General features: G+C 51.3%; 2 protein-coding genes across 2 annotated transcripts in view; one reads left to right on the forward strand and one right to left on the reverse strand.

The window, feature by feature from the left end:
• Nucleotides 1-851: 851 nt before the first annotated feature.
• On the forward strand, nucleotides 852-2,129 carry LOC308162858 (E3 ubiquitin-protein ligase TRIM32; the record flags this gene model as incomplete). Its single annotated transcript, XM_080536999.1, has 2 exons — nucleotides 852-1,019; nucleotides 1,377-2,129. The coding sequence occupies 2 exons, from the start codon at nucleotides 852-854 to the stop codon at nucleotides 2,127-2,129; spliced, it is 921 nt and encodes a 306-aa protein (XP_080393125.1).
• An 8,125-nt stretch (nucleotides 2,130-10,254) lies between these two features.
• Nucleotides 10,255-22,142, reverse strand: part of ankrd50l (ankyrin repeat domain 50-like) — a gene marked incomplete at both ends in the record, with an annotated part of 16,527 nt that continues 4,639 nt past the window's right edge. The window contains 6 exon segments of the mRNA XM_080536426.1: nucleotides 10,255-10,893; nucleotides 10,895-11,905; nucleotides 12,783-12,989; nucleotides 15,131-15,652; nucleotides 16,107-17,515; nucleotides 20,814-21,094. Of these exon segments, the coding sequence (XP_080392552.1) occupies nucleotides 10,255-10,893; nucleotides 10,895-11,905; nucleotides 12,783-12,989; nucleotides 15,131-15,652; nucleotides 16,107-17,515; nucleotides 20,814-21,094 (4,069 nt within the window).

Consider the following 22,142-nt stretch of genomic DNA (forward strand, 5'->3'; position numbering starts at 1 on the left):
CGGTAGCCAGGCCCGTCACAACCTTGTCCTCCCCTAAGACCGGTTCCGGTTCCAGACCCAGACCCAGAGCCAGCCCCGGTCCCCCCTGTAAGCCCTCCCTATCCAGCCACAGCTGCCTGGACCTCTCCTTCTCCTCCTCCTCCTCTCCCTCTTCCAGAGAACGCCCCCCCCGCTCACGCCTCCTCAGCGCCTCCTCGGACGACCATCCCCCGGGGGACCCCGGCGGCCGCCCCCCGTCCCCCACAGACAGTCTGGACTCCTGCTACACCTTCATCGTCAGCTCCCCCCGCGACTACACCTCCACCACCACCTCCACCACCACCCCCGCCACGACAGGGGGCTCTGGCCTCAACCACCACCGCCCGCGCCTCTCCAAGTCCGCCGCCGACCTCTCGCGCAAGACCCGTCGTCCGCTCATCAACGGTGGCGGGGGAGGGAGGGGTGAGGAGCACGCGGGGGGGGTGTGGAGGGTCAACCGCAGCAGCCTCACCTCCACCTCCACCTCCACCTCCGCCTCCTCCTCCTCCGCCATCTCCGTCATCTCCCCGGTTCTGGACAGGAGGGGGGGGCCGAGGGTCTCGGAGGCCGGTCGGGCCTTCTCCTGCCTTGGGCACAGAGACTCCTCCAGCGTCCCCAGGTGCCCCCCCCAGCCGCCGCCACAACAGCAGAGGAGGGGGGGTGATGGCGGGGGGGTGATGATGGGGATGGGTGGTGGGCCCGGCAGGGTGAGCAGGTCTCTCTCCATGTCTGTCATAGACGGCTCGGAGGACCGTCCTCAGAGCAGAGGCCGGGGGGAGAGGGGTGAGAGGGGGGAGAGAGGGGAGAGAGGGGGGGAGCCAGCTCTGATGGAGATGGAAGAGGAAGGGGATTCCTCCTCCCCCCTGCTCGGCGCCGGCCGCCTGATTCGTCAGTTTGGGAAGCAGGGGTCGGGCCGCGCTGACCTCACCCTGCCCAGCGGCGTCCACGCCACGCCCCAGGGACAGCTGTTCGTGGTGGACTGCGGGAACGCGCGCGTGCAGGTGATTCCCTGGTTCCCCGTTGCCGTTTTTGACCACTTGGTTATCGTTCAGTTGAGTTCACTTTATGGACCGTATTCAATAAAGTGAACGTATTTCTCTCACGTCTTGACTTAAAACCAGTCGACATTCACAGACCACATTGACATAGATTACACTTTTATCTCTACTCATTTTATGTTTATATGTTTATATTGTTTTTACTCTGTCTGCCTAATTTAGTTGTGTGTGTGTGTGTGTGTGTGTGTGTGTGTGTGTGTGTGTGTGTGTGAGTGAGACAGAGAGAACCCCATATATAATGCATCTCTCTCTGTCATTTCATTTGGGCTTATTTCCTGTTTCCTGTTTCCTGTACTGCAGGTGACCGACTCGCGTGGCAACGTCCTCCAGCAGGTGACCTCCGCCGCCTCCGAGGGCGCCGCCCGGCGCTGCCGGAACTACTTTGACATCGCCGTCAATGCCAAGGGCCTGATGGCGCTGAGCTGCGCGGCGGAGCGCGCCCTGCTGGTCTACAGCCGCCACGGCCGCCTGCTGGAGACCTTCGGCGGCGGGTCGGGGACGAACTCTTCCTCCTCCTCCGCCGCCGCCAGGGACGAGCTGGAGGCCCCACGGGGCGTCACGGTGACCCGCAGGGACGAGTTCCTGGTGGCGGACATCAGGAGGGGGACCCTGGTGGCGCTGAAGCTGGACCCCAAGACCGGCTCCCGTCTGGAGCGCACCGTGGTGACCGGGTTCCACCGGCCCTACCTGGTGGCCGCCTGCCTGAGTTCCGGCCTGGTGGCCGTGTCGGAAAGGGGCAGCGAGACGGGCCGCGAGCCCTGCGTGAAGGTGCTGGAACCCGGGTGGAACACGGTGAGGGTGCTGGGCGTGTGCTCCGGCATGGGGCCCGTCCTGGCCTGCCCCTGGGGGTTGTGCATCGACGGGGACGGGGACGTCCTGGTGGCGGACTGGGGGGAGCAGCACAGGGTGGTGTTGTACCCGGCCCAGGGGGTGGGCAGGCCGGTGGTCACCCAGGGCCTGAGCAGCCCCCGAGGCTTGGCTCTACTGCCGGAGGGCCAGCTGGTGGTCTCAGACAGCATGCACCACTGCATCAAGATCTACCAGTACAAATGAGGTCGTCAGGACTACTAGGCTAACACTAGGCTCTGCTAGCTAACACTTCAATAATATATATATTTTAAATGTAATAATAACATATAATAATAACGTGCATTGGTAGGATATGAAAAGGAGGACTTATGTCATCATGGACTGAGGGTTTTCCCCGATTGTCATGTGAACTTTCACCTTTGAAGTGAGTAACTTTTTTAGGTAACCTGAATTTATTTAAGACATTCTGTATTTTAACTCCATTTGCAATAGTCCAATATGAGTGAGTTCCTTAAATGAGGTCTATAATTTAAAGAGTGACATCAGTGTTGTTGACATCAACTTGTGTGACCACTGTTCAGTCTTGCCCGAAGTTTTCACATTGAACTGTGGCCTGTAGATGTCAGCATTGAGGTAACAACGACCCAATTATAAAGTCATTCCTGGAATCCAAGTTTGCATTTTCGAGTGCAATACATCAACTTAGATTTCCCCTTTTTTAAGCTTGTGTCAACTTGAGACGACTGATGTCTGTCAATGATGTCCCTGTAAATGTGAATTTCCCTGTTTGCTGTGGTGTAAAAAAATAACGCTTGAACTGGAATGCAGAGTCACTGTTGTCCTCAACTATTTCTGGAATTTTGGGGACAGTTCTAGAATGTTCCACTCTGCCAGTGTTCTATTCTGACAGTGTGACAAGCTATTAGCCGAGGCAGACTGGAGATTCCCCCTTCCCACTCAGTCCCACCGGTTGTCTAACTGTCACAAGAAAACAGTACATCTATATATCCATATCCCACATTCTATGAAAGATTTATTGTGTATATTCCGCCCTTGTGTAAGCCAGAGAATAAAGAGACTTAAGTGTGACAGTGGAGAGTCAAGGCTCTGACACCAGACTCATCAACAGTGAAGTCACCATGACAGATGTCTCACAGAGGAAGCTGGCTCATGTTAGAAAGATTAACTGTGAAATGTTTTTGGTTTTGCATCCCTGAAAATAAACGGCAGGGAGCTAGCCATGACACATCCGTGTGTGTGTGTGTGTGTGTGTGTGTGTGTGTGTGTGTGTGTGTGTGTCTGTGAGAGAGAGAGAGAGTGTGAGTGTGAGTGTGAGTGTGAGTGTGAGTGTGAGTGTGAGTGTGAGTGTGAGAGAGAGCATGCGTGTTTCTTTCTCACCCAACACACTTGGTCTTATCAGTTTCAGATAACAACAAGCGAAGACAAGGAAAGGTAATACATAATCACTATGACTAAGGCCAATTGGAACCACTACCCTTTCACACAGTCTGCATCACGACAGCTTTAGTTGCCACAATATTTCCTTGGATTTTCATTTACAGTTTCATAGCTCTTATACAGTATACCCTCACATGACTTTCTGCAGACTTAGGGAAAAATTCTACCTCTGCAGATTTCCAACTGGGCTAAATACAGACATGACCTTTCAGAGAACAATGGAGCCGATCTCTCAACCGTCAAGCCTCACCTTCCCTGGCAGGTGGGGCTCCACCTGTGGAGTGTGAAGAAGCGTGAGGTGAGCGAGTGTTAGAAAATATGCTGAGCATCAGTGGAACGTTTGGCTGGGGGGGAGAGACAACGTTAGGTAGGGTAGGGAGTCAGGCAGGGGGGGTGGGGGGGAGACAACGTTAGGTAGGTAGGGAGTCAGGCAGGGGGGGTGGGGGGGAGACAACGTTAGGTAGGGTAGGGAGTCAGGCAGGGGGGGTGGGGGGGGAGATGACATAAGGTAGGGTAGGGAGTCAGGCAGGGGGGGTGGGGGGGAGACAACGTTAGGTAGGGTAGTGAGTCAGGCAGGGGGGAGAGAGAACATTAGGTAGGGTAGGGAGTCAGGCAGGGGGGGTGGGGGGGAGAGAGAACATTCGGTAGGGTAGGGAGTCAGGCAGGGGGGAGAGACATTAGGTAGAGTAGGGAGTCAGGCAGGGGGTGGGGGGGGGGAGACAATGTTAGATAGGGTAGGGAGTCAGGCAGGGGGGGGAGAGACACAAACCGGTTCCACCTGTCAGTCAGTGATGTCGTTAGGCAGTGATGTCACAGTCAGTGATGTCATTAGGCCTGGGCATCTGGAGCTCTCGCCCAGAATGTTTTATGAATATCCCCGGATCTCCGGATCCTGGGAAAAAAATAAAAAAAATAAACTGCCATCTACCACATCACCATGGATTTAGCTCAAGCCCCCACTCCTCAACCAAAAACCTCCCCTACCCAGAGGTGGCTGATTTCCAACAAACGTCGACCCTGCTCCTTTAACATTTACCCGTATTTTATTTTTGCAAAGGTGAAAGACACGGTGATGTGAATGTGAATCCTAAGATTATTGTGTGAATGTCATAGTCTCACAGATCCACTGCTTCAGCAGAGAAATATATTTCTTCTCCTCCCACAAAAAAAGAAAAAAGAAGCTCTAACCTATTACTTACGAAGGGCACTGTACTGTCTAACTACTACTAATAATAATAATAATAACAACTTTATTTGTATAGCGCTTTTCCTTCAAACGTTGCAGCTCAAAGTGCTTTAATCATTATCTAATCTTAATTTAATTATTTTGTCATTTAAAGGCAATATTAAAAGGATGGGTTTTTATAATCTTAATTTAATGATTTAGTAATTTAAAGGCAATATTTAAAAGATGGGTGTTTAGTCTTGACTTGAACATATTTGCTGAGGTTGCATCCCTAATGTAAACTGGCAGTGCATTCCACAATCTGGGTGCATAAAATGAGAATGCAGCCTCACCAAATCACTTCTTTTGTACATGTGGTACACAGAGAAAACCAGCGTCAGAAGACCTGAGAGCTCTATTGGGCTGATATGCTAGCAAAAGGTCTTTCAAATGTGGTGCTATGCCACAGAGAGCTTTATAAACAAGCAGAAGGATCTTGAAATCTATTCTGAACTTAACAGGAAGCCAGTGTAGAGTTTCTAAAATAGGAGTTATATGAGCTCGTCTGCTTGTTTTGGTTAACACTCTCGCTGCTGCATTTTGGACTAATTGCAGCTGGCCAATAGCTTTCTTCGGAAGACCAGAAAGGAGACTGTTACAACTAACAGCTATCTATTTTATTTTAGCCTATTATTCAATTCACAAGTCACTTTATTTTGTTGTTGTTGTTGTCGTTTTGTGGTCGGAGCTGCTGTAATACATACATTTCCCCTTGGGGATCAATAGGTACCTGTCTGTCTGTCTGTCTGTGTCTGTCTGTCTGTCTGTGTCTCTCTGTCTGTCTGTCTGTCTACCCTCCAGATTTCGACAGTAAGTAACAGGCATCTGCATGCAGTAGGTGTCTCCAGCAGATGGGAATGATTCAGGTGTTTGAGTAGAAGCACAAGAAGAACATGCCCTCTGATGTCTGGCCCCCCTGTACAGACAGACCCAGATCAAACGCCCGCCTCCACTCAGAAACCCCCTGCTGTAAACATCTCAACACTCTCTCTCACTTGTGGGGGTTTAAAGTGGCATGATTGCAGCTCAGCCACTCCGAGACAATCACACTGTCTGTCTGGGGGTGAGACAAATGGCTTTTGGGTGAATCTGAGATGAAGCAATTGACCCTGTTGTGTTCACTATAGAAACCATAGAGGGAGAGGAGGGATACTTGTGTCTCTCTCTCTCTCTCTCTCTCTCTCTCTCTCTCTCTCTCTCTCTCTCTCTCTCTCTCTCTCTCTCTCTCTCTCTCTCTCTCTCACACACACACATCCAACTGGAATGTGGAGATGTATTTGAAAACACATTTTCATACCGTTGAGTGTGCTACATTCTTCTACACACACACACACACACACACACACACACACAGAAATGCCCTCTCTCTCTCTCTCTCTCACACACACACACACACACACACACATACATCCAACTGGAATGTGATGTATTTGAAAACACATTTTCATACCGTTGAGTGTGCTACATTCTTCTACACCCACACACACACACATACATACACACACACACACACACACACACACACATGCTTGTGAGGGAGTTATCAGGTGAATTCATACACACTCAATATCCCATTTACCTCAAAACCCACCAGGGACTTAAATACTAGACTCTACGTGACATTAGCTTCTCCTAGTACTTCATTTGATCCCTGATGGGTCCGGAGAGGATGACATTATTGAGTGTATGGTGGAGGCTGGTGGAGGTAGAAATCGGAGGACGAGCTCATTGTGGCGCACGGAATGGAATATGGGAAAATGTGTTTGATACCACTGTTCATTCCATTCCATGTATTCCAATGAGCCTGTCCTCCGATTTCTTAATAATATGTCTCCACATGAATGCCCTGTGTACTGTACATGTGCCTATTTGCTTATGTTTAGTTACGTGTGTGTGTGTCTTTGTCGACAGTATGTACAGTATGTGGGTGGTAGTTGGTTGCCCGTTTAAAAGGCTTGCTGAGATTGAACAGCAGAGGAAGGCAGAGCAGCGCTAACGGGGCTGTCGAAAGCTGCACAGACTTCACAGGGATCTGGTCTCTCTCTCTCTCTCCCCCCCCCTCTCTCTCTCTCCCGCTTTCTCTCCCTCTCTCTCTCCCTCCCCGGCTTGTGCTAATAAGGGCAGGAACAGAGGAACGCCACCGCCTGACGTCTTCCACCCGTACACAAACAGAGCTGAGCCCTCTGTCTGCAACCTCCGCACGACCCTGCTGGTTGAAACACAGAGACAGAAACCAGCCAAACTCCTACTGTAAAAATACTGGCCCTCGTGTGTGTGTGTGTGTGTGTGTAATGTATAAGGGAGACCGCTCTTCGTAGAGACGGGGACCGCAACTGTATACAGTGTCATTGCAATGTGTGGAATGGAAAGAGGAATGGTGTCAAACACACAGGAACCGATACCGTTCCTCATTCCGTTCCGTGCCTTAAAATTAGCCTGGAGTCTGACCTCCAGTTTCTACCTCCATCAGCCTCCCCCCTGCTCCACATTGATTGATTGACTAACGTTGGCTCAGGAGTGTGTGTTTGAGCAGGGCAGTGAACGGGAGATATGAACCAGCCCCTCCAGAGCTCACATTGTGTACTGGGATCTCTTTACATGAGCATAAACATCCTTTGATGCCGAACAAGCCTCCTTAAGTGCTTTCTCGCTCTGTCTCCCTCTCTCTCTCCCTCTCTCTCTCTCTCTCTCTCTCTCTCTCTCTCTCTCTCTCTCTCTCTCTCTCTCTCTCTCTCTCAGTCTCTGATGTGCAGCTGGTCTCTCAGGTAGACTTATCTCATCTTTCATGTCTGCCTGGGTGACGCAAACTCACCTGCGATCTCCAACACCTCCAGCTGCACCCACAGGTGCAAGCGGAAGTACGCAAATACACTTATAGATATACACACACCTATAACACTCACACGTACACACACTTACTCACACACACAAATACACTCATAGATATACACACACATATAGACGTACACACACAAACACACACTTACTCACACACACACACTTACTCACACACACACTTACTTACACACACACACACACTTACTCACTCACTCACACACACACACAAACACTCTTACTTACACACACACACACACACACACACAAACACACACTTACTAACACACACACAGAGGAACAAAAGAGAGGACGTGACACCTCTCCCAGTGTTTAAACATGTGTTCTGGCACCGTCTGCCACTTCTTTAATTAAAGAATTCCATTAAATATTAACCAAAATGAAAAAAAAACTATGACAAAACCAAAGGAGGAGGGACATAATGGCAGACCCACGTTTTAAATGAGTTGTTAGTTCCACACGTCCCTGTCTGACCGGTCCTGGGTGTTTGCGGGGCCGACGTTGATTCAGTGTCGCAGGCCTGTCTGCCCCTAATGAGCGTGTGTTGTAAACACAGTGTTCAAACATCAGTCACTGACTATACTTTAGGGCTGGCCTCGGGGGCCTGCGCCCTGCTGACCAACTGTCTCTGATTGGACCCCCCCGCCCCCTCCCCAATAGATAAATGTTGACAGAACAGTAACTGGTAAACAAACTCAATGAACTGTGGTGTTTGGGGGGGGGGGGGGGGTGTAGAAGTGAAAACAGAACCGAAGCGCAGGTAAGTGCCCTCGAACAAGACGATCATTGCTTTAAAAAAAAAAAAAAAACACACACAAAAAAAAAACAGCAAAAAACTAAAACAGCTTGCGTATAAAACATGTAAAAGTCTTGTGTATGTATGTAGTCTTCTTGTCCATTTTAGTCTTTTGAGTGAGAGCCCTTTCAACAAAGTTCGTTTTGGCTGTTGTACGGCAAGGGGGTTCCGATGACGAAAAGCCTACGGAGAATTCTGTCAGAAGCCAGCGTCTGAGCCCCCCATCGAGTTCTGTCAGAAGATGATTGGTTAAAACCATCAGAACATCCATCAGCAGTCATCAGACAGATGATTGGTTAAAACCATCAGAACATCAGCAGTCATCTGATGTGGGCTCTGTGACTGGAGCATCGTGGCACGGCGGAGGAACAGACTCCACACAACAACGCCTTTCTTCTTCCTCTGATGGGCACGAGGGAATGACAGAGAGCTGTCTCACACAGACAAACACTCCCTGATCAGCTACTGTTCTATGTTCAGCGTGGGGGGGGGGAGAACTCGTGCTGTGCATGAGCCCTTCTCTGCCTTCTCCACTTTCTTTTCGCTCATCGACAATGTCTACACAGCTCTGAAGAGGCTCTGTGTCAGAGGAGCGTGTGTGTGTACGTGTGTGTGTACGTGTGTGTGCGTGCGTGCGTGTGTGTGCGTGCGTGCGTGCGTGTGCGTGCACACGCATGTGAGAGAGAGTTTTCGGAGGAGTGTGTGTGTGTGTGTGTGTGTGTGTGTGTGTGTGTGTGTTCATGTGTGAGTATACGTCCACTGACAGCTGCCCGGCACACAAAACAGGCAGAGGAAAAGGCTGGAATGTAAACAGCTTTGATGTCTTTCAGTTGCTCCATTCTTCCTCTGGTCCGCCGGAGGGGTGGGGGGGTGGGGCGGGGGTTAGAGGGGGGGCGGAGAGGGCAGAGGGGTTGTCCGAGGGTGGGGTGGGAGAGCCTTTCCTCTCTCATCTGCCCTCTCTCAAGAGCTATTATACACACACTGTGAACGGCCTCTTGAACTCCCAAACTCCCCCCAACACTGTCCACGTCGAACCTGGAACACAGAATGCTGTCATTAAGATTCTTGACATTCTTCGCGATGTACCACCACCTCAAAAAGAAAGAGACTGTTGTGGGTTTACGGCCGGTGACATGCCATCTCGGAGAGGTCAAGCTAGTTACAGACTAGTGCCTGGCGTCGTTCTAAAGCTGGTTGATACTAATAGACTACTGTAGAGTTGACTGTGTCTTCAGGGGAGGCTGGCGGAGGTAGAAAGACGGAGGACGGACTCGTAACGCACGGAAACGGAGTGAGGAACGGTATCGAACTCTGTGTGTTTGTGTGATTCCATTTCCTCATTCCATTCCGTGCGTTACATTGAGGCTGTTCTCCGATTTCTACCTCCACCAGCCTCCCCTCAAGGGAGACTTGGCTTTCCTATTAAAAGAGATTAGGACAGAGAAGGAGAGGTAGAAAGGGGGAGAGAGGAAAGAAGTAGGCCTGGTTTAGGCTTTTGGTACAGGTCGCCTTTGAGAACTAGAGGTAGAAAATCGTGACGTTAGAATTATAAGGTTCTATCTCCATTTTTGTCAAAATTGAGTTTTTTACATAATCTGATCCATTAGGTGTTTATTAATGCCTGTGTGGTGTTATTTTTAAAATGTTGACATTTTCTAGTTAGTAATTAATAAAATACAAAGGTTCCATCTCACAGAACATAATGGAATGTAAAAACTTTGACGCTCCATATCTCTGAACTACCCTAAACGGAGATAGAACCGTATAATTCTAAACTCACGAAATGTATTTTTGAAAAACTCTGAAACTAAGTGGTTCTAACTTCTAAACACTGTAATCATATAATACATTTCTTAAAAAAACTCTGAGCTTGTATGCTGTTTGCTCCAAAAAAACAACAACCTTAAAAGCATTTTCATTAGACAAACCCGGGGAGACGGCGCCCTGCGTTTTACAATGACTATAATTACGATCTCGCCTTTGAGTTGAGGTCTCTTTGAGTGACATTTTCCTTACCGTAGTGTTCACACACTTCACAGAGGTGTCTCTCTCTTGTACAAGGCTGCACTGGTGGGACCCTCAAACTGCAGCTTGATAGCCTGCTTCAGGTTGAGCTGGGGGTCCGTGGTCGTCATGGCCACCGTGGAGGAGTCCTCCTCTAAGGCACTGGGGAAACTGAAGGGAGGAGTTGGGGGCCCCAAGACGGCCCCCGTCTTCTGCGGCCCCCCCCCGTCCCAGGCCTCCCTCTGGGCCGGACTCTGGAGCTGGAGGGGGTACCCCAGGGGGGGGCTCTCCCTGCTTTTGGGGGCTCTCTCTGGGCCGTCCTGACCACCTGGCGTCACCCCCAGCGAGGCCATGACAGAGTTCCACTTCCCCCCTCCGCCCCCTCCTCCTCCTCCTCCTCCGTGCTGTGCCCTCTCCTCCATGATCAGGTTGGTGGGGGTCGCCTTGTGTTTACTGGGGTAGTCGAACCCGGCGGGGTAGGACAACCCTCCTTTCTGGGGGGGGGGGTGCTGTTCCGAGTCGTGCACCAGGGGGGCGGCCGTGGTGGTGGTGCAGAGGCTGGGGGGGAGGGGAGGGCTGGGGGGGAGGGCGGCCTTGGTGTACTGGTGCCTCCCTCTGCTGCTCCCGTAGACGCTGCCCTGGGCCGACCCGTGCGGCGGGGGGGGGGGGGAGCGTGTTGGGCCGGCTGCGGCTGCGCGGCAGCGAGTGCTGCTGGATCTGCTGGGTGAAGCTGAGGCTGTCGGCGGGGACCGTCTGGACGGTGGCCAGGGAGTGGCCGCCCGTGGACGAGGAGCCCGTCTGGGAGCCCCGCATGGAGTGGAAGCGCTCGGCCGTGGAGCCCGGCGAGCAGGAGGCCGAGGCCGAGGAGCTGGAGGCCGCTGTCGTGCCTCCTCCTCCTCCTCCTCCTCCGGACACAGGGGGCGCTGTGGTGCCGTCGATCCCCGGGCTGGCGGCGGCCGAGGAGGAGGAGGAGGAGCTCTGGACCGCCGCAGACCTGTGGTGGGGGGAGAGTGGGTTCCTGGAGGCGGGCAGGAGGCCGGGATAGGGCTTGGCGCCGTAGCTCTCCAGCAGCCTGACGATGGTGAAACGGCCCCTCTTCCCCGCCACCTTGACGGGGCTGCGGCCGTACTTGTCCACGTGCTCCGGGTCGGCGCCTCTCTCCAGCAGCATGGCCACGATGTTGGCGTGCCCCTCCTGCGCGGCGATGCACAGCGCCGTCGCCCCCTGCTGGCCGCAGGCCAGGTCCACGTCGACGCCCCGCGCCTCCAGGAGCTGCCGGCCCACCTCCGCGTGGCCCCGCCACGCCACCGAGTGCAGCGGGGGTCGCCCCTCGCCGTCCCGGGCATTGGGGTCGGCCCCCCTGGCTAACAGCAAGCCGGCGGCGTCGAGGTTCCCCTGCCAGGAGGCCACGTGCAGCGCCGTGCGGCCCTCGCCGTCCCGGGACTCCAGGGGCACGCCCCCCTTCTCTAGGAGGAGCGAGGCCATGTCCAGGCGGCCCTCCAGGACCAGCAGGTAGAGGAGGGGCCGGCCCTCGGCGTCGCGGACGTCCGTGTCGGAGCCGCGCCTCATCAGGAGCTCCGCCACCTCGCCGTGGCCCTCCAGCGCGGCGGCGCTCAGGGCAGAGTGGCCGTCGTACGCCCGGTGGTCGATGGGGGAGCGGCGGTCCAGCAGGAGCCGAACCTGAGGAGACCAGAGAGGAGAACGAACGGCGCCTCGGTCAAACGCTTCTGGGGATTGTTTTGGTTGTGTGTCAGACTCAGCAGTGTGCCGGTAAAACTTTCATCATCTCGTGACGTTACAATTATAAGGTTCTATCTCCATTCTTGTCAAAATTTAGTTTTTTACACAATCTGATCCATTAGCCGTTTATTAATGCCTGTGTGGTGTTATTTTTAAAATGTTGACATTTTTGAGTTAGTAATTAATAAAATACAAAGGTTCCATCTCACAAAACATAATGGAATGTAAAAACTTTGACGCTCAATATCTCTGAACTACCCTAAACGGAGATAGAACCTTATCATTCTAAGCTCACGATCTTTAATCAAACTTCTCACTTTAATCATAAAAACAATAAAAGTTCAGTAAGATGAAGAAGAAAAAAACAGAGAAAAATACTTTTAGACTGTCATATTAAAGTCAAAATGAAAGGTTATGTGTTATCATTGTCATGGAGACGCCATTTCTGTCAGTTTGATGTACTTCAATAACAAATACTGTACAGCCAATCACAGTTGAGGTATTAGCATCGTGTTTATCATTATCAAACAACCTCACGGTGGCATAACGGACGTATTAAGGTTTGTTTGTTATACATAATTAGAGCACAATGATTTTAGATTTTTCAAAAATATTTTTAGGGCATTTCTGCTTTATTGGGATAGAGACAGTAGAGATTGACGGGAAGGATGGGTGAGAGAGAGGAGGGGTGACATGCAGGATATGTCGACGGCTCAAATCAAACCAGAGACCCTTTGGTTACATGGCTGACACCTTAGTGTGCTACTCAACCACGCGGCCCCATAATTAGAGCACAATGATAAATGAGGATTCTCACAGTGGTGCAGTGTCCCTCCTGAGCGGCGAGTATGAGGGGGGTGCGTCCCTCGATGTCCATCTCCCCCACCCTGGCCATGCTGCCCCTCTCCGTCAGGGCAGCACAGACCCCCCGGTGACCCTCGCAGGCGGCCGCGTGGAGGGGGGTCCAGCCCAGGTCGTCCTTATGGTTCTCATCCAGACCTCGGTCCAACAGGGAGCGGACCACCTGGAGGGAGGGGGGGAGGTGAGGGGAGGGAGGGAGGGATGGAGGGAGGAAGGGATGGAGGGAGGAAGGGAGGGAGGGAGGGAGGGAGGGAGGAAGGGAGGGAGGGAGGGAGGGAGGGAGGGAGGAAGGGATGGGGGGTGGTTTGGGAGGAAGGAAGGGATGGGGGGTGGGAGGAAGGGTTGGAGGGAGAGATCGATGGGAGAAAGGAAGGAAAGAGGGAGGAAGGGGGGAGGGAGGGAAGTACGGATGGATGAATGAATGAACTCCATTAATCCACAATGGGAAAACCTGTCACCAGCATCAGACAGATACCACCATACAGGCACACATCAGACAGACACCACCATACAGGCACACATCCAAATCATTCTGATACCAAAAGATGGTCGACATAGAATTGTAATATATAATCGTCACGGTAATCACTGTTATTGCATAACAGAGTCGAACACCGAGAGAAGCTAAACATTTTGAGGCGGCACCGAAGCAACTAAGCATCATTTGGCTGAACTTTACCATGTCAGTTGAGTTCAGTTTGGTTATTAATAAAGCTATAACTCCACCCCAGGGGCTATTCCGCACGGCGCAGACAAGCCTGGAATACCAACCACTTACAGTTGGCCTCAGTCAAGTATTTGTCATCATTTAGTTTTTGTGAATCACACAACTGCAAGGTTTGTTGGCACCTTGCAGTTGTGTGATTCACAAACATTCCCCCTGGGCTCAAAGTGAGAGAAAAAAAAAACATCTTCTTAATAGCTAGTTCACAAAGGACATATCAAGCTAGCGAATAATGGCTTCACTGTAGTGAAGGAGAAAGCCTGATACACCCTCAAAAATGGTGGTGTTGCTTGTCAGCAAGCACAAACATCATCTCTTTACTGGCGAGACGCGGGACCGACAGATAACCGGCAGGATTATACTAGTGCCCTGGAGGAGATAACTGGTGCCACCCGTGAGGGAGATGATCCCCATAAATCAGTTTGCCAAAATGATCATGAAGAAACAAACCACCAAACGCCAGGCCAGATCATCCCATTTGTAACGTTTTTCAGTATAAATGCGATTTGGTCGGTTGCCGACTTGTTTCCACTTTCACCAGCTGCTGTCACATTTTATTGTCCTTTGCTGTCTAGAATGATCAAGTCAAGATGAATGACAAATGCGTTAAATTAGCCTACTTGCTGACACAGCTGGTAGAGAAGAAGTCTAGGCAACAATACTGTTACAATACCTTACTTACTATACTTCAGTATACAATACTAACCATTGGACCACGCTGTGTACTATGTGGGCACCTAAAGGTTTGCCATTCGCACGGCCCGTGCCCTGCTGACCTACCCTCACCTCCTTACTTTGCTGTCTTTCTCCACTGTCTCTATCCAATAGTATAACATTACAACATTTACATTTTTGGCATTTTATCCAAAGCGACTTACAACAAATACTATTTGTCATGAATAGAATAATTGAATCATCTATCCATCAGTCATCATAATAAAAAACAAATCTATGCTAGGTTAGTTAGTTAGTCCTCTTCACCCCGTTGAGGGGCATAGGGCGTCCACCAGAGCTCTCCATCTCACTCTCTTTTGGGCCTGGGCCTTTGTTTCTTGCCAGCTCACCCCGATGTTCTTCAGGTCTTGGAGTGTGGAACGTCTCCAGGTGTTTTTCGGCCTTCCAACTTTCCTCTTCCCCTGCGGGTTGTAGTCCAAGGCCTGTCTAGTGATGTTGTTGGAGTCCTTCCTAAGGGTGTGCCCTATCCAGCTCCACTTTCTCCTTTTGATGGTGGTAGCTATGCTGTCCTGGTTTGTTATTCTCCACAGCTCTTCATTTGTGATTCTGATGGGCCACCACAGCTTGAGGATGTACCACAGGCATTTGTTGACAAACATCTTGCTTGTGAGGCCCTCGGTGATCTATGCTAGGACCAGGGGCCATTGGCTGTCACAATGCTAGAAGTAGGAAGGATTAGCCTACTATATAATATTTTTTTGTATATTATATTTTATATATTTAGATTTATTTACAGTCAAGAAAAGAGTTTCTGAAGAGTTAATAACTAACATAAATAACAATATCAAAGTGCTGCGCTAGAACATAGAAAAAAAGAAAAAACGCTACGTAGCACATCAGCTCACCTCCACGCTCCCCCTGGCCGCCGCTAAGCTGAGCGCCGTGCGTCCCTCCCCGTCGATGCCGTCCACGGCGGCGCCCCAGAACAGCAGCCTCCCCACGGTCACCGTGTGTCCCATGGCGGCGGCGGCCAGCAGAGGCGTGACGGCCGAGGAGACGGGCGGCCCTTTCCCGCCGCGGGGCCCGGCCGCGGCCGTCTCGTCCACGTCGGCGCCGGCCTCCAGCAGCAGCTCCACCACGTCCTCGTGCCCCTCGTAGGCCGCCAGCAGCAGGGGGGTCATCCCGTCTCCGTCGCGGTGGCCGGGGTCCGCCCCGCGCTCCAGCAGCAGGCTGGCCACCTCGCCGTAGCCGCTGCCGCCGGCCGCCGTGGGGACGCAGAGCGCCGCCACGCAGAGGGCCGAGCGGCCGTCGCCGTCGCCCAGGTCCACCTCCGCCCCGTGGTCCAGCAGGATCTCTACCGCCTCCCGGTGGCCCATGTAGGCGGCGGCGATCAGAGGAGTACGGCCCTCGCGGTCCGCCTTGTCCACCTGAAGGGGGGGGGGGGAGGAGACGGAGGAGTGAACGGGGGTCTAGGTTGACATGTTCACCAAGTCAGAAAAATCAGATTAGCTTCGCTGTATTTTGGGTAAGTGTTTTCCTTCATATATATCGTGACTTAGTCGATAACGATCGTGATCGTTAGAATTATAAGGTTCTATCTCCATTAATCTGATCCATTAGGTGTTTATTAATGCCTGTGTGGTGTTATTTCTTTTAAATGTTTACATTTTTTTGTTAGTAATTCATAAAATACAAAGGTTCCATCTCACAAAACATAATGGAATGTAAAAACTTTGACGCTCAATATCTCTGAACTACCCTAAACGGAGATAGAACCTTATAATTCTAAGCTCACGATATCCCTGTCTAGGACACACAAACCTTTCACCTTGTTATTAGGCTTCAACAGAGTCACGGTAAAGTCGACCCAACAACACTGACCTGCGCTTCGTAGTCCAGCAGCGTCAGCAGGATCTCCTCGTGCCCTCCCCACGCCGCCGCTCTCAGCGCCGTCCGCCCCTCCGCGTCGCACCCGTCCACCTCCGCCCCGCCCTCCAGCAGTAACCTCACGGCCTCCCCGTGGCCCCCCCACGCGGCCGAACGCAGCGCCGTCCACCCCTCGCTGTCCGCGTGCTCCACCATCTCCGCCGCCGCCGCCGTGTCCTTTTGCTCCCTGGCCCAGTCCAACAGCGCCGAGATGACCGAGACGTGGCCTTGCCTGGCGGCCAGCGTCAGGGGGGTCTGGCCCTGGTGGTCGCTGGTCAGCGGGTCGGCCCCTCTGGCCAATAGGAGCAGGGACACTTCGGCCGCGCCGGCGTGGGCGGCGCTGGCCAGGAGCGTCCGTCCGTCCATGGCGTCCATCCGGTTGACGCTCACGCCGCTGTCCAGCAACACCCTGACAGAGTCCTGCCTCTCCAGGGCCCTCCGCACCATGGTCCCCCCTCCGCTGGCGCAGTGCACCCCTACCCCTACCCCCCCCACGCCGGAGCCTCCGTCTGGGGGACAGCAGGGTGGGAACACCCCGCTCTTCATCAGCAGCTGGAGGACTTCCTGTCGCACCAGGACAGGGGGGGGCGGGGCCGAGGCAGCCTGGCCGGTGGGGGGAGAGGAGCAGGAGGAAGGTGGGAAGGTAGAGCTGGTCAGGGGGGGCACCCCGGCCCACAGCACCCACAGGGCCAGCAGGGCAGGGTTGTCCTTGTGGAGACCCGAGCTGACCAGGTGAGAGCCCAGGTGGCAGGTGTCCTCCCTCCCCAGGTGCGGGCCTCTCAGCGTCAGGGCCATGGCCAGCATGGTGTGCCCCTCGGCCACGCTACACAGGTACTTCTGGGTGCAGTACTTCACGTCCGTCAGCCACTCGGAGAAGCTGGCGTGGAACAGCAGCTTGCTGCCCCCGGGCCCGTCCACGAGGAGCGGGGAGAGGGTCTGCAGCCTGCCGTGGAAGGCCTGGGGGGTGAGGGAGGTGTCCTGGGTCCAGGTGACCGTGTAGAGCTCCTGAGGGGTGAGGGGTCTGGGGGAGGCCAGGAGAGCGTTGAGGAGGGGCCGGACCCCCAGGAACCCGCCCCTGGGGAACAGTCTCTGACACAGCCACAGGAAGAGGCCCGCCAGGGTGCCCGGAATGTCCCGGATCTCCCGCAGGCCCACCAGGGCTCCCGCCACGCCGTCCAGGACGCGCTCCAGGAAGAGGAAGCAGCCTCCGCTCTTGATGTGCAGCAGGTTGAGCATGTCGGCGGTCTCGGGGGTCAGCTGGCGGCGGAGCGACCCCTCCTGGTCGAGGCGACGCAGGATGTACTGCTGCACGTCACTCACCTGAGGGGGCTTACGCAGGTCGTCCAGGCACAGTTTACGGAAACCTGGGGGGGGGCAGGGCAAGGAGGGAGGGAGGGAGGGGGATGAAAACGGAGATATACTGTATGACTGTCAAGTCAATCCTAACCTCGTTGAGACCAGGTTCGGAAAGCTGAGAGCTAGTTCAGAAAGTCTGGGGAAATCCTTTGCAGAAATCGTGAGTTTAGAATTATAAGGTTATATCTCCGTTTAGGGTAGTTCAGAGATATTGAGCGTCAACGTTTTTACATTCCATTATGTTTTGTGAGATGGAATCTATGTATTTTATTAATTACTAACTCAAAAATGTCAACCTTTTAAAGATAACACCACACAGGCAAAATCGATTTTGACAGAAAATGTAGATAGAACCTTATAATTCTAACGTCACGAAGTAGCTACAAAGGGGTGGAAGCCCATTTGAAATGAGTGATGCCTCGTTAAACCCAATACCTAAAAAAAACAACGTAATTAAGTTCCTTCCAATTCCTTCAATATTGGAAACTAGCATAGGCAACAGCTCTCTGAATAGCAGTGGCGGACTCAGGCTGTTTGAAGGGCAGGGGCGAAAAGAAAAAAAGGGCATCTACTGCACAACATGGGACTCCAAGTTTAGACCATTGGAAGGGCAGCCAATAGGGCACATCCTCTAATTTTGCCACTCAAATGGGAATTTTTGCCACTCAAAAGGGCACTTTAGTGCGACGTTTTTCAACTGTGGGGGCACTTGGTCAAATTTAGACCATTGGAGGGGCACCAATAGGGCACATCCTCTCATTTTCTCCACTCAAAAGGGCATTTTTGCCACTCAAAAGGGCATTTAGACGTTTTTCAACCGTGGGGGCACCAGGAGGGGTGGTCGCCCCTCCTGCCCCCCCCTTGAGTCCGCCAGTGCTGAATAGTCCTCAAAATTGTCCTATCCGGTCGGAAAAAGACAACACACGTAACAACAAGAAACCATTCTATGGGCATGTGGGGGGGGGGGGAGGGTTCTTGAAAAGTAACATCCAATGAAATCGAGAGCACATTCTTAGTTCCATGAACGCTCCATCTAGTATCAATCCAAGCCAGATCTGTTAATCTAAAAGGGCTGGTTTGGAGGCTAACAAGTCAATCACTACACGTTAAAAAATAAATAAAACCTTTAACATTTCCCAGAATTCACAGTTCCATTCAAGAGTACTTATTATAATTTGTGCCCGAGCCTTCTTGTGATATTATGGGAGCTGTGTTATGGAAAGTGCTAATAGAATCATTCCCTCCCTCCCTCCCTCCCTCCCTCTCTCCCCCCAGCCCTCTCTCTCTCGTCTTCAGATGTCACCCACCCTCTGGTAATGAGAGCGTAGGATTCTCATTTTTCCAAGACTAATTCGGTCCTTCTATGTGGGCAGGCGAACCAGCAAGCACCAAGCGTTCAGCAGGGGTGAGCCAGGAGGACACACAGGGTGGTGGAGGGTGATACCAGGCTGTTAGAGGCCCGGTGGAGAACTTTCTGGTGTCCATACACATCATTTATCACAATAACAAATTGTGACGTTAGAATTATAAGGTTTTGTTATATTATATTATGTTATTATTATAATTATAATTTTTGTCAAAATTGAGTTTTTTACATAATCTGATCCATTAGGTGTTTATTAATGCCTGTGTGGTGTTATTTTTAAAAATGTTTAAAAAAATGTAGTTAGTAATTAATAAAATACAAAGGTTCCATCTCACAAAACATAATGGAATGTAAAAAAACGTTGACGCTCAATATCTCTGAAGTGCCCTAAACGGAGATAGAACCTTATAATTCTAAGATCACGAAATCTACTTATTCTGAATGTCTGCTGACAAAAAAATATACATGTATCTGACGCACATTGAAAATGTTTCAAGTTTGTAGATTTCTAATGAGTGGCGGTTTGTTATTATTAAATCACGGGGAGAAAGGGTTGATTTAATCTCTGTGATTTGATCTGTATACATTCCTGTTGAGAGGCCACTGTTACATACGTAATGCTGAATTCGCCAAAAGCACTGAAATAAGAGCCAGATTGACTTCATCTGTAGATTAATCAACTAATGATGAAAAAGAAATGAATCAACTAATTGTTTAATCGACAGACAGCCTTAATATCATCTCCTGTCATAAGGGAAAGGAAAAGGCTTCTACTAGCCTAAGCTATTCTAGGGGTCCTGGCACCCCCGTTGGTGGAACGAGCTTCCCACTGCTGTCAGGGCTGCAGAGTCACCCCCTATCTTCTGCTGTAGACTAAAGACCTCCATCTTTCCAGGCTACACCTTAACTGTCCCTCCTGAAACCTCTCCATCCCCTCTACAGTTCCTCTACTGTAAAATAAAATAAAAAGTGCCAGAGCATACTTTTTCTTATGATGACTGATGGATAGACGGGTTCACTTCTTTAGACAAATGTATTTGTTGTAAGTCGCTTTGGATGAAGCCGTCTGCTAAATGTCTAAAATGTTAATGTAAACATTTGAGAACACCGCAACAACTGTTTACGTCCATCCTAACTAGACGTATTCTTCTACCGCCATGCTGACACATGGGGGAAATACCATATAGGAGTAACACACTGTAGATGCCAGGAGACCTTCTGCATGCTTTTTGATTTTGTATGAAGATCTGTGTGTGTGTGAATGGAGTTGCCCTGTAGCCCACACACGTCCTTCTTGTTATTACATTCACGGCATTTAGCAGACGCCTTTATCCAAAGGAACATACAACAACAAATACATTTGTCTAAGTAAGTGAGTCATCTATCTATTAGTCATTGCAGTCATTGGCTAATCTATGCTGGGGCCAGGAGGAGCCATTGGCAGTAATAATGCTAGAAGACGGGACTAAAGTATTTTATTTACAGTAGAGAAATGGATATGGGGGGGTAGAGGGAATGAAGAGGGCTTAGGAGGGACAGTTAAGGTGTAGCCTGAAGAGTTGGGTCTTTAATCAAATCTAAATCTATCATGCACTTACTACATAACACAACCTACCATATTACCCCTCGCACGCAACGACACATTTGTTGTTCTCCAATTGTGTTGTTAACTCACCAACTGCCAAAGAATTTCCGGAACATTCCCCACCTAAGAGTCCCAAGTGTTTTATGTGGTGTTTACCTAGCAACAACCCTTTGATTGGCTACAAAACGAAGCATCACAATACCTCATAATGTACGCATGTTGGGTGAATACCATTACCAATTTACAATTTGGGAAACTGTATCTTCACCCTCGGCACTCAATGAGTTAAAGAGCTCTCCTGACCTCGATGGGACCTTTAAGAAAATAACGATAAAATCAAAATGTATTTATTTACCTGAGAACATCTTGCAGACGGCCTTGTTCTGCCGCCGTACGGAGCAGACCAGGAGGAGCCAGCTGGGGAGGAGGTGCTGATGGCTGGAGAGGAGCTCTGCTATGGAGCTGCTGCTCCTCCCTGGGGCTCCCCCAGCTCCCTCACCACACCCAGGTCTGGCTCCAGAACCAGAACCATAACCGGGCCCAGGACCAGAACCACAGCCCGTGTCCAGGGAGTCCACCAGGACGAAGAGGGTCTGGGCTGGGGGAGGGAGGTCCAGGAGAGGGAGCAATACAGCCCTGGAGAGGGGGAGGGAAAGAGAGAGAGAGAGAGATGGGAGGAGAAAGGATAGAAGAATAAGGATAGAAGAATAGGGATAGGAAGAGAGAGAGAGAGAGAGAGAGATGGGAGGAGAAAGGATAAAAGAATAGGGATAGGAAGAGAGAGAGAGATGGGAGGAGAAATGATAGGAGAATGAGGATAGAATAATAGGGATAGGAAGAGAGAGAGAGAGAGAGAGAGAGAGAGAGAGAAAGAGAGAGATGGGAGGAGAAAGGATAGGAGAATGAGGATAGAAGAATAGGGATAGGAAGAGAGAGAGAGAGAGAGAAGGAAAGAGAGAGATGGGAGGAGAAAGGATAGAAGAATAAGGATAGAAGAATAGGGATAGGAAGAGAGAGAGAGAGAGAGAGAGAGAGAGAGAGAGAGAGAGAAGGAAAGAGAGAGAGAGGGGAGAGAGGAAGTATTCGTTTGTTGAGTGGAATGTTACTGATATTGCATCACATCACATATGGATAATGGAATAGCATAAAAACGGCTGTGTGGCCTTTCAAGGCGTGCGTAATTACATCATTCAGTCAGCGTCTGAACAGGCTTGGCATTGACTGACTGGGGCTACGGCTGTAAAACAGCATGGGGGGGGGGGAAGAAAGCAGTAAAAACAGAGCCGTTAAAACGAAAGAACAGAATATATATGTGACACGGATGAGTGACGAGGAGGTGACTTTCTCTGTCAGGAACCAACACGATCGCTCTCGGGACGAGAGTGTGGGTGCTGGAGCCCTCCTGCTCAGGCTCGCCTCTCCACCCCCACCAGCCTCTCCTTCACCCTCTCTCTCGCTCTTCATCCTCTCTCCTTCCCTCCCTCCACCTCTCTCTCTTTTTCTCTCTCCTTCCCTCCCTCCACCTCTCACGCTCTTCATCCTCTCTCCTTCCCTCCCTCCCTCGACCTCTCGCTCTTCATCCTCTCTCCTTCCCTCCCTCCACCTATCTCTCTCTTCATCCTCTCTCCTTCCCTCCCTCGACCTCTCGCTCTATTTCTCTCTCCTTCCCTCCCTCCCTCGACCT

This window comes from Nansenia antarctica (genome assembly GCF_963989245.1).
Source record: "Nansenia antarctica genome assembly, chromosome: 7".
Classification (NCBI taxonomy): Eukaryota; Metazoa; Chordata; class Actinopteri; order Argentiniformes; family Microstomatidae; genus Nansenia; species Nansenia antarctica.